General features: G+C 47.1%; 1 protein-coding gene across 18 annotated transcripts in view; it reads right to left on the bottom strand.

Annotated features, from left to right (window-relative positions):
- The window catches only part of CELF2 (CUGBP Elav-like family member 2), an 840,819-nt gene that overhangs the window by 158,372 nt on the left and 670,105 nt on the right, over nt 1-12,342 (bottom strand). For 16 of the 18 annotated variants that reach the window (XM_019833918.3, XM_011283568.4, XM_023256326.2 and 13 more), the window contains one exon: nt 10,198-10,394. In XM_019833918.3, the coding sequence (XP_019689477.1) occupies nt 10,198-10,375 (178 nt within the window). In that variant the 5' untranslated portion in view covers nt 10,376-10,394. Of the gene's footprint in view, nt 1-10,197; nt 10,395-10,566; nt 10,778-12,342 lie in introns of those variants that run through there. The other 2 variants (XM_006933225.5, XM_045062606.1) reach the window with 2 other exon arrangements.

Raw genomic sequence — 12,342 nt, 5'->3', positions numbered from 1 at the left:
GCCTCAGGAGAGCGCCGGCCAGAGGTCCGCTCCTGGGGGCTGTGAGTTAGCGGGCTCGCCATGTCTGTAACTTTCATCATGTTCTAAGTTCACCACCTCTTCTGGGTCAAAGTTTGGCTCAAACTCTATACTTTGCTGCTGTGCCAACATTTTCAGTCTAAGCAGCGGAATCCAGGGGTTTAGCATTAATTGAAAGAGCTTATCTATATATAGCCTCACTCTGCACGTTAGCATCTTCAAAACTTCAATCATATTCTTTTTTTTTCTTCTCCATTTTTTTTTTTTTTTTTTTAGAGCACAATCCCTCTTTTTATGTTTTGCTACAGGCTTCCTCCCTTTTCATTTTTGTGACTCAATGCTCTCAGGCCTTTTAAGTTAACCTCCTGGACCTTTCCATATGGGCTCACCTTTCCAGACCTCGGTGATTCATGCTGTTCTCCTTTGGAAGGCCTCCACCTCCTTGATGCATCTTCAATAACATTTCCTGAAATCGGGCACAGTGGCCTATATAGGAGCGAAAAAGCTCTTTGTGCAAAGTGGTGGATTACCTGTTCCTTAACACTTGGTGTCTGCTCTGTTCATTTGTAATGTTTAGGTTTCGGGGGCCATTTTGACCATGAACTTGTCGAAGGCATGGTTTCTTGCACCCCTCACCCTCCCTATCGTGATGCCTCTCTACGTGTCTCTGATGCAGTTTCCATTAAACCATAGGAATTTATAAAGCAATTTTTTTTTCCACCTAAAACTAAAAAGAAGTCAATAAGGGAACAACAATCGATGGGCCTAGCTGGCAAGAGACTCTGAACACTCCAGACGACACTAAAGGTTACTATGGAGAGGCAGGTCTTGAGCCAAATACGTATTCCGCTATGGGACTCGTCCTCCATAGACTTGAGGCCTTAACATACTCCAAAATATTTTATAATGATCAGAATCTGGGTCAATTAAAGAGTGCGATGAGTGGGTACTCCCTCCCTTTCGATCCTTCAATTCATTTCTCTGATACCAATTCATGATCCTCCTAATGGAAGTAGAGAAATTACATTTCTTTGTTCTTCAAACTGATCACTGTCCAAAGTATACTTCTCCAACCAGGTTTCTCCAATCTGAATTAATGCCAGAACGTGGAAACTGGATTAGGGGCATCTTTCTCAGTAATTTACATAGAGAGTGAAAAAATATTGATCCTAATAGCTATTCCTGTGGCGTCTCAATTGCCATCCTCATTCTCCCAGACCCATTAGTTTTTACCATTATAACCTGGCCCTGTTCAGAGAACTAGCTCTTTTTTCCATCTATAGCAAAACCTGCTTCTGTGCTGCTACCTATGTGTCTGTCTACGTGACTCAGCGGAAAAGAGGCCTGGAGAAATCCACGTACCTCCCAATCCATCATGCCCCATATGCCTTTATTCTGTGCTCCCTTCCCCACCACACGTGTGCATCAAAGCAGACTGGAAAATAAACTCAAGACATTGGAAGGCCCTAATTCTTTAATACATGTAATTGGTCTAGTTCACTGTAAATTCCTCTAGTGTGATACTTAATGTATCACTGAGGTACCTAATGTCTGATTTTCCACTGAATTTCACAGTAGGGGTCAGAACATTTCCAATTCTCTTGACCAGGTGTCCTGAAAGCCAGTGTACCATCATGGGTCATTTCTGTTACCAGAATATAAAAACCTGAATCAATCTGTTGCTAAATCATATTATTTTAGTCTAGCTTCTACTTTTTCCCATTTGGCCAATTCTCTTTTCATCCCTCTTTAGTTTCCAGTGGTTTTGAAGGTCATATGATTGTGTGCATTTATTCATAGTGGCACGTTCTGGCACGCTTCTGTCTGAAGGGTCTCGTAAGAGGTTTGGGCTAGCTAGCCAATATTAGAAAAGAAAGCATGTGAATAGATGATCTCAGGATCAGTGAAGTTTGGACAAGGAACAAAGAACCCGAGACCTCATGCCTAAATCTTGTTAGCATCTGGGGCCATATGTCCAAGAAGAAAATTCAGTCTTTTAAGAATCCATGAACACAAGAAAAAGGATAGTCATGGTGCTAAGACCATGGTTGGAATCATTAAAGACCAGAAACTTTCTCACAAGGTATGTAATGACTTTATTTGTATTTTTAACACTAGCATTCTAAACGCTTCTAAATCTAACTCAACTACGGTCAACGGTAAGTTTTCATTAGAAGCAAAGACTGAAGGAGGGAGAGAGAAAACCTTTCAACCTGATTGCCTGATCATCTGGGGTCTTTGGAGTGGAAGCAGTAAGGGAGGGCAGGTCGTGCTACGCCATGCCAATTCATAGGCCACGCACGTGTGTGTCAGAGCAACGGGCAGCTCTACCCTACAGGAAGCACTCTCCTTCTGCTTGGGAAACTGGACTTCTCATTTCCAAAGACCGGTTTCATAATGACCCTCAGTATCGTAAACCAGGGTGGTTCACTTGTGTAACTGATGGGAGAGCATTTCTAACATGGACAAACCTCGTTGGGGGCAAATGAAAAGGCAAATAAGACCTCTGGGCAGGCAAACTATAAATGTACTCAATGGGAAATGCAAATTGTGAGATCTAAATTTAGCTGTTTCAGTAAACCTGTAGACATGTGTGGGAGGGATCCCAACAGACCTAGGCCATGAGGCCCTGGGTTTACTTTTCATGTAAATTTCTACAAAAAAAAAAAAAAAATCCATTCTCCTTTCATCCATATCCTGTTTTCTTTATTCCTTTGCTACGTTAATTCCAGAAAGGCAAATCTACCAGGGACAAGACGGCTGGGGACCAGCTGATGTCCCAGACAGAGGAGGAGAAAACAAAATGGTCAGAAGCAGCCTTAAGTAATTTATTTTCTTCTTTGATATTGGCTCTGTGTGTCCTCTGTGTTTCCCTCCTTCCTTTTCTTCCTCTTTTTCTCTCCAGAGATATAAGGATCAAAATATGCCCAGGACAGATATTATCTGCCAGGGGAGAAGCTACCCTTTGATAAAAGCAACAGAAATTCAGGGCTGGGCTAGACAGGCACAATCCAGTCTCAGCTCCGGAGTAGGGGGCATTTAACAGGATTCCTTCTCGCTGTAACTTAACAGGCTAATTTAACAATTCTCTGATTCATCTCAATCGGTGCTTGTGGATGCAGTCTGTATAAGTCAAAATAGTTTAAAACTCCACGAAAACCATGAATTGTTAAATCTTTAATATAGCCATATGATAAAACTACTGAACCCACCTCTCCCAGGGATGTGATAAGGATCCCCGCCTGCATGAATATAAAAATTCTGACTGCATTTTACATTTATCCTGCAGGACTCAGTCAGCCCAACAATGAAAAGATGTCACAGGAAGTTACACAGTGATTTCTGTTAACGTAAAATTAATTCAGGATGAGAGATCCTTCCTGTGGGCCACTGAGACAGCACTATCAAAACTGGGGCTGTCCCAGAAAATCTAGGGCAGCAACCCTGGATTCCAAGAGATTGAGGGCAGAAATCCTATCCCTACTTGCGTGCGTTGAAATGTAAAATTGGTTCATCTTCCTGCATTTTGAATTCTTTCTCAAGTATGGATTTCAAGATGCCATCGCTTCAATAAACTGGTTCCACGCCCCTTTCTGTTACTTAAGGGAAGCTTCTGACAAGAGTCCTTTCAGGAAGAAAGGAAAGGCATGAAACATGGAAACGCTCCCACCCCAGTCCTCCAATGGGATTCCTTTAATAAAAAGGTCGAAGGTGTTCTCTGCGAACCTTTCACATTTTAAGGATTATGGGTCAATAAGACAGCACCTCTCTTCGGACTCTACCAGCAGCATGTGACGCCGCTACACCAGGGCTGAAGACACCGAGACGCGCTCCCTGAACGAGCTGGTGATGATGAAATAGCGCTAAGTCTCTTGTAAGCCCCGGGGCCTGCTCTCCTCCCACCCTACCACGGGAGAATGTTCTGGATGCAGGGCTTCCTCTCGTCAAAGTCTGAAATGAGGAACATTAGGTACTGGTGCCTTGCACCCTTCTCCTAGGGATTAGGACCAACTTAGAGTTTATTAATGAATTCCTGCAGACTGAAGTAGGGGCTTTCAGAAGGGAAGGAGCGACTCCGAGTCAAAGACCGAGCAGGAGGGGACGAGGGTCACATCAGCCATGGCGCGGGCCACCCCAACCGCGGCCGGACCATCAAGAAGATGAAAAGGCACCGGCACCACAGCGCTCCAAGAACTGCTCTTTTGAAACGTTAATAACTCTTCCCAGAGGAGCCTTGAATTTACTTTTTGTTCCACCCAGAATGTTCTGGGCTCTAGAACTGGAGGAGCTACAGCTGCAGAGAAGCTCTACCACGACCTGACCTCGGAGCACATTTCAAGAAAAAAGGAAGTTTTGTTCTTCAGGCCTGTGGCACACAGAGAGAGTCTACGCAAGCCACTTCCCGTTTCTAGCTCTCTTTTGGCTGAGAAATCGCAGGGGTGGGGTGGAGGGAGGCGGAGAGACAGGGAGGGAGAGAGACAGGGAGGGAGAGGGAGAGAAATGTGATCACTGAGGCATTAGGTTCGGACCCAGGGCTTGGTCTGATCCTCTACTTTCAAACGTTCAATGATTTTTTTTCTACTTACTTAGCACAGACCCCTCAGTTTTCCTTCCTGTAAAATCAGAACAAGAAGCATGTAACTTAACAAGATTCAATAGGAATATTTAACACCTGAGGTTAGAAAAATGTAACTCGCCTTCAATCTACAGTAGACCCTTTTAGGGTGCTATGGTCCTGGGTTATAATCTTGACAAGAACAGAAATATCAAGAGAGCAACGATCCAAGGAACCCAATTTACCAACATGGGGAGGCTCTGGGGGAGTCTGGGTTCCATGAACCCCACGCCCGCACCTGCCACGTCCTCCACGTACGTCCTTTTCAACCACCAACCTGAGGCCAGAGGCCACCCCCCTCTGCCTTGCCCGGGCTTCCCTATCTTAGGTCTCAGAGAACTTTCTGAGACACACCCAACACCCTTCCTGACCCTCTCCAGAAACAGGTGATTCCACCTCCCTGCTCGCTCCCAGAAGCACAACCCTCAGCACCCTACTCTCAACACCCGCACGATCCCAGTATCAGGAGGAGCCGCCCTGCTCTCCAGCGCTCCTGCCCTTCTTTCCCACCAGCTCTTCCAAAGCAGTCGTTTTAGACCTTTTCCGTTCTCCTTATGTCTTCTGCTCCGCCGGCCTCCTCAGGAACGGGCCGTCTCCAGAGAAGACGGAGGGCATCTGTGCTACTTCCCTCCATTAGACCGAAATCTGATCTGCTGTTACTTCCTTCCAACTGCCCTGCTGTCTCAGATGAGGGCCCCTTGTCCCCTGTTTCATTGTTCTTCGGCCACTCTGTCTCCTCAAAGACCCCGATTCCTGTCTTCCTTATGCTTTCAGTATGTCCGTTGGCTTCAGCTCCTTATCGTTTGCTTAACACAAAAATGGCCAGACTCCTAGAAAGGGCGGGCTCACACGTAAATCTACACAGTCCGTGACTGCTACCCTTCTCAAATGCTGTCACGTCCTCCCAAACACCCGAGCCAGTGGCTTTCCTTGGCCCACACACATCCTTCTTGACTCTTCTGTGATACCTCAGACTCAACACACGGTCCAACCTGGACTCCACATTCCTCCCCTTCCCCTTCTCTTCACTGTCGACTGCTTTTCCACTCCTCCCAGTGAGGCCAAAGTCCTCCTGTTCATCCCTGCCTCGATTTAGTTATCAAGTCCCCTTCTTTCCAACACTCTCAGGTCTGTGTCACTCGGGACCCCCCTTGCCCATGGCCAGGGCCAGCAGCGTCTCTGTTCAGGCCCCACGTGCTTCAGCCGACACACTGCACCAGCCTCCTGGTCTCTGTTCCCTGTGCTGACAAAGCCTTCACTGACCCTCAACTACCTAGGCAATAAAATTCTAATATTTAAGCCTGAGAATTAAGGCCTTCTAAGAACTGGCCCTAGCTTCTATTTCCAGATGTCGTGACCTCACCCCCCCCCCCCCCCCTCCATTTCATTTCCTGGACTTCACGTTTCTTTCCATCTCTGGCAGGATTCACAGTTCCCAGGACCTGCCCTGCATTTCTCACCCCACGCCTACGGTCAGGCCAGTCCTTGCAATGTTCAACACTGTCTTTACTTATTGAAATCCAATTTTTCTTTGTCAGGATTTGGTGCAGTTGCCATGTCTCCCTATCTCCACAGCAGCCAATTATTCATCACCCGCCCCCCCCCCCCCCCCACTGAACTTCCAGAGTTTAGATAGGCTCCTCCCCTTCCTGCCCTTATCCCATGGTCTTCAATAGTTCCGTTACCTGTGCACTGGCCTCACTGTCCCTATTACATTTCAAGTTCTTGGGGACAGTGATGATAATAGCAATTATAACAGTAACCATCAGCACACAAGCTCCTACTATCTCCCAGCTCTGGGCAAACAAAGCATGTAACTTCATCTGGGCGACCCTACTGGACAGTCTCCACCCTCAGATGAGATTAAGAAACATGCACAAGGCCGACACCCAAGAAGTGGTCGAGCCAGAAATTGAATTTTGGCTTGTCTGACTTCAAAACCGATGCTCTTAACTACTGGGGGGTATTTCTCAGCACCCACAGACTTGACCGGTAACTACTGAATAAAACATCTTCTCCATGAGTCCTAGTAGGTAGGACAGCCAGCTTCCGCAGCTTGCGGACTTTGCCTAGTCAACACATATGCTAATAGGGAGAAGGCACGAACAGCTTAGGCTCTAATTTTTAAAGGGTGATTAAAACAAAACAAAACAAAACAAAACACCCAAAAAACAAAAACAAAGTTTTTATGCCTTGAAACTTAAATAGAACATCAGGTGCAAAGCGAGAGAAAAACCTAATTCACCTGGATTACGGAATAACCGGATTTCGTCTCTGTCCTTGGAACTATCAATGTCATTGAGGCAATGAATCATGGCCACTCCAAAAGCCCTACTTAGACTATTTAGACTGTGTTCAGACAGAGCTCCAAAATTCTGATTTCTGAGGATGTGACATCAGCCCGGGAACACACGACGACTATACTCTGCTGACAGGACCAATGTAAATGTGAGGTCCTACTGTGCGTGTGCACAGGAAAATACCATAGCGCGCGCACACAGGCACCGGTGGAAAAGTGGTGGTGGTTGCTCTCTATATGGAAGCGGCTAAGGGCTGTAATCCTCGGAGGGGAATGTCATTATACAGCTCAAATCCCATCACTACAAATACTGTTAAAACAGAGGTATCTCTGTAACAAAAATCCTTTCAAGCTTCGGCTGACAGTCCACATACTTCAAGCAATATTTGATGTGAGCCTTGGAGTTCACAGTAATGGGAAATGACCTATATTTCCAAAGGTAAGATTTGAATGATTTCATCTGTAACTGTAAAAAAAAAAATTTTTTTTTTTTACATTTATTTAATTTTGAGAGACAGAGACAGAGCGTGAGCAGGGGAGGGGCAGAGAGAGAGGGAGACACAGAGTCAGAAGCAGGCTCCAGGCTCCGAGCCGGCAGCACAGAGCCCGACACGGGACTCGAACCCACGAACCGTGAGATCATGACCTGAGCCGAAGTTGGACGCTTAACTGACTGAGCCACCCAGGCGCCCCTTCATCTGTAACTTCTATCCCATGATAGAATGGGAGTGATGTACAATCTAAACCCATGAGCATCGAAACTAAATAAACACAAAGGCAGGAACCAAATCAACCTTGCTCATAAAGGTCAGAATTCCCTCTTTTCATTTGGGGAGCATTTAGGTAAAGAAGGCCCCCTGGCCCACACCCTGAAATGGAGCAGAACAAGGTTGGTTTGAGGCCTCATCTGAATGAAGTGAACACATGGAGGTCAAGTACATGAAGAACACATGGAGGTCAAGTACATGAAGACGGACTGTGCCCAAATTGCTACTCTGCTACTTACTAGCTGGGTCAAATGAGTTTTGCTTCTTAACTTTTTTTTTTTTTTTTTTTTTTTTTTTAACAGAGCCTCGACGTTCTCATCTGTAAAACGTGACGAAGAGCGCCTACTTTCAGGATTTTGGCAAGAAGGAAATGAAAGAACTCCTAAAACAGGGCCTGGTGCATAGCGTATGTGCTTAAAAAAGTTTGCTCCTTCATCGCGTCTCCTCCTCCCTCCAAGACTCTGGGCTTACGCAAACTATTTAAAGGAAGTTAGTTGCAAGACACAGTGAATGAAGTTAACAAAATGTGTAGTCTCAAATGTAGCCTCTTCAAGACAGTACTCAGAGGAACACTGAGGAAAAGAGAAAATGGTAGAAAAACTAGACCATGCACACTTTCTTGATGGAAAGAAGGTCTTTTTGGCTAAGGCAAGACATGTGTGAAAGCTAAAATGCAAGTAATCAGACAATAGTAAATGAGGTTTGATCACTATGTCAAAGGTCATTCTGAAAAATGCTGAGAAACTGAAATCTGGAAGCATATTTTCCTGGACAAGGATGAACTCATGGTTACTGTTCTAAAACACTAGTTTACTGCCCCGGCCTAGTTTTCTGTGGGTGCCGTTCTAGATGGTGGGATGGCCCTTCTGGTGACTCTTTGCTCCGGTCTGGTGCACTGAAGTTTCTTTCCTCAATTGGATACTATAGAAATTAATTACGAAAACAAATTCTAGTCTTCTACATTTGGGACACATGTGGGTAAATAATTTGGAAATATGACCCACAAACATCTCAACATTGCCCGTCTGTGATGTTTTAACTCCTATCGAATTTCAGATATTTGATATTTTTTCTAATAATGGGACAACCAAATATGTGGTGAGAAAATTCCCCCTAAGTTATTTTGAAAACACCCTTGGTGTTACATGGTTTGAGACAGAGAACAGGAGTCCTAGGAAGTTAACCTGAAGGCACGTCTGCTCAGCTTTATAAAACGAGTATTGGCCTTAACATTCTTTCAAAGGTTTCCGAACGTGCTATCAGACCTCAGCAACTACAGAGAACAAGAGATGGCCCAGCATTTCTCAGAGTCACAGAGCATCAGTCTTAATGATTATTTAGTCCTGTCCCTTCACCTTCACAGTAAGAAAGAGGCTCAGAAAAGTGTGTGCTAACATTCACGGGTTCAACTAAAGTATACATATGAGCCACACAATGAGTTTGCAGGACCTCTCATGAGAGGCGACACAGAAACAAAATAATAGGGCAGACAGAAATTCCAAGGTGCAGAGAAAAAGAAAGAGCAAGATCTACTGAAAGACAGAGGGGCCCTAGTTCGACAGCCCAAGAAATCAAGAACAGAGAAAGAACAAAAATACTAAAGCCAGGTTAAAACATCGACAAAGACCAAAAGGGAGCAGCAGAGAAGGTATTTTAAATTTAGTTTGCATGGAGCTTACAGGGGAGGACTCCAAAACACAGAAGCTTCAACCACCCGGGTTTCTCGTCTCTATTTTAGCAACCGACACCCCCCGCCCCCCATCACCCTCGTCTTAAAATGGAGGCAGTAAAAAGCACCAGGTTGTACACTTGAATCCTACCACTGGTAAGGGCGTAAACCACAACCGTTTTTAAGGTGTGCTAACTATTTCAGGCCGCTAGGGTGCTTCTTCCCGCCCGAAAAGGCACATTTCACTCAATGATCCCCGTTTAAACCCCAAGAATTGATGTCCCTCTTAAAAGTGTACCCTTTATTCCTGACCCCAGTGGTATTACAGCAGCTGTTCCGAAGGCATTTCAGGGTCCCCACAGGCTACGGAAAAGTAAAATGCCATCGTAATTGCACGGGCAATAACGGGAAGGCAGGGGTAGAAAGAGTTCGCTTAGGAAACGCAAGGCTGAGAAACACGGTTCCTTAGAGAGGCAGCTACTCCACCCCAGAGGAGCCTGCGCTGCCTAGAAAGTGACCTCGGGAGAGCAATCACGCGCCTGCACAGAGGCGCGGCCGCGGGCTCCCGCCGCTCCTCCCTCCCGCCGCTCCTCCCTCCCGCGTCCCGGGCAGGCTCGGTCCACCTGTCCGGCGGGCGGGCGGGGAGGAGCCCGCCTGGCCGGAGCACCCGGGCGGCGGCGGCGGCGGCTTGCTCCCCCTCGCGATCCTCCCTCCCGCGGGCGCAGGGCAGCCCCGCCGGCCCCGCGCCCCCGTGCCCCTGACCGTGCACCCTGCCCCCCACCGCGCGCCCTGCCCCCTCCCCACCGCGTGCGTTCCCCACGGTCTGTACCTTTACTCTGGGGAGGGTTCTGACTCCGGTCCCGGAGGACGTTGATCTGGTAGACGGCTCCGTAAGGCTCAAAAAGTTCTTTCAGCTCCTTTTCCGACCAGGACCGGGGGATTTGTCCGACAAACATCTTAATGGCATCTGGGTCTGGTTGGTCTGAGTGATCCAAAGCGCCGTTCATCTTGTTGGCTGTGCCGTTACTGTCAAAAAGGGAACCGGGAGCCAGAGTTAGGGCTGCACGGTGAGGGACAGGAAGAAAAAAAATGGGGGTGGGGGTGGGGGCGGGGAGGCGGAAGGAGGAGGAAGAGGAGCACGGGGCAAAGTGCCTAATGAGTCGGAGAAATTTGATGAACTAAAACAAAGCACAGGCACCATTAGGTTGCTCCGCGGCGGCAGCGGCTGCGGGCTCTCACTGCAGGCTGCTGTTCAGCATCGCCGCCCGAGCACAGGGCAGCGCCCCGCCGGCTGTCACCCGGGGCGTGGACATCTTGAAGCCCGGCTCGGGAGGCAGCTGCAAGTTAAGTGCAGGTCTCGCTCTGCAAGGCTGCCACCAACGCATCCGCAGCGTTATCAGCCCCACATTGGCTCTCGTGTGCAAAGAAGGGCAGGGCTGGATTTCTGCTGGATTCTCCCCCTCCGTCCCCCCCCCCACCCCCCCGCCCTCCCTCTGGCCCCGCCTTTTGGAGGTTTTTGGAAGAGAGGAGAGAGGTGGTAATAATAAAGTCACATGAAAAGAAAATGAAACACTTGGCAGCCCATCAGATGACTAATGCAAGATGCTGGTGATGAATTTGCAGAGTGCGCGAGGCATCCATGTGTGCATCAAATTAGTACGTTGTTGCTGCTCAGAATGGAAAGTGCTCCAGCAATGCGGCTGGGCGCAGCTGATTGGCTGCCCACACTGGAGAAAAGGGCCGGGGCGGGGAGGGGGCTCCCATTTAAAAAGCACATTGTTTATGGGATCCAGGCACAAAGGGTTTAATTCAGAGAGGCAAAGGCGATCTCAGAAATGCCTGCTTTGTGCTGGGGGGGGGGGGGGGGGGAATGCAGCCCCAGAAAGTTGAGTTCCCACTAAAGGACACTGAATATTTCAAATCTTTCACACTCCATAAATTGCTCTCTGTATATCTGACTTCCAGATGTTGCACTTGAGTTCTAAACAATCACACGTTTGGGAGAGAAAAGAGGAAAGTCTGCCTTTTCTTCTCCTAGCTTCAGTAAATATTTGGGGCTGATACAAAGAGCAAGACCATAAGCTTTTACATATCAATCTTCTTTAATGCTGTTTTCCAAAACCCTCATTTGGAAGAAAGAATGCTTGTTTAGAATTCTGCAATTCTAGTCAACATCATGTAATACGATGATGAAGGCATTCATTTTGTATCTGGATCCCTATTTGAGCTGCAGTAAATAATAAAGCAAAATCCCCTACCTCCTTCATCTACCACCCTCCTCCTTGCAGGCTAAACCCACCTACTCTGCCAAGTGACAAGGCTGAATGCTCTAAAAGCAGCCTTCATTTGCAGTACTGTGCCCTTGGTTTAGCATCTCATCCTGTGAAAATAAAACGCGCCCAAACAAGTGCACAGCCGCCGGACGAAGTACCTGCAGAGCCATGTCCGTGAGGGTCCGCCAGCCCCCAGCCCAGGAGGCAGAAAGGTCAAACGGGGGCCACATGGGCGAAAACCTCAGTGCAAATGGCAGGTGTCATTTCAGGGTGGCTTGGGGGTAATAATTTAGAAGAGAGTCGAGGATCTCAAGCAGGGTTTCTTATTAGGTTAAAGCAAACAATCCAAGACCACCAGTGTACCTTAAATCTGCTGTGGACCTAGGCTAGTCCGGAGCCCTGGATAAAAAAGAACCCCCCACCCCCCCCCCCGATGGCTAAAAAACAAACAAAAAGGCTGTGGAAAGCGCGAATCCTGAATTTAATTTAATCCCGAGAGGAAAATGATGGCAAAGACTCTTCACTAGGGTCCTGGCTTCAATTTCTACTTCTTCTTATTCCCTCTATTTTACCACTTATTATTATTTTTTTTTAATCCTTGAGACAAACAATCAGACTAACTTGAAGCACTTTTCAGAGCTTTCTCTAATCAACCTTATTGTTACAAAAAAATGTTCTGCTGAATAAAATATTGAGCGCAA

This window comes from Felis catus, chromosome B4 (genome assembly GCF_018350175.1).
Source record: "Felis catus isolate Fca126 chromosome B4, F.catus_Fca126_mat1.0, whole genome shotgun sequence".
Classification (NCBI taxonomy): Eukaryota; Metazoa; Chordata; class Mammalia; order Carnivora; family Felidae; genus Felis; species Felis catus.
The sequence above is the reverse complement of the archived record's forward strand: the minus strand, read 5'-3'. Positions and strand labels throughout refer to the sequence as shown.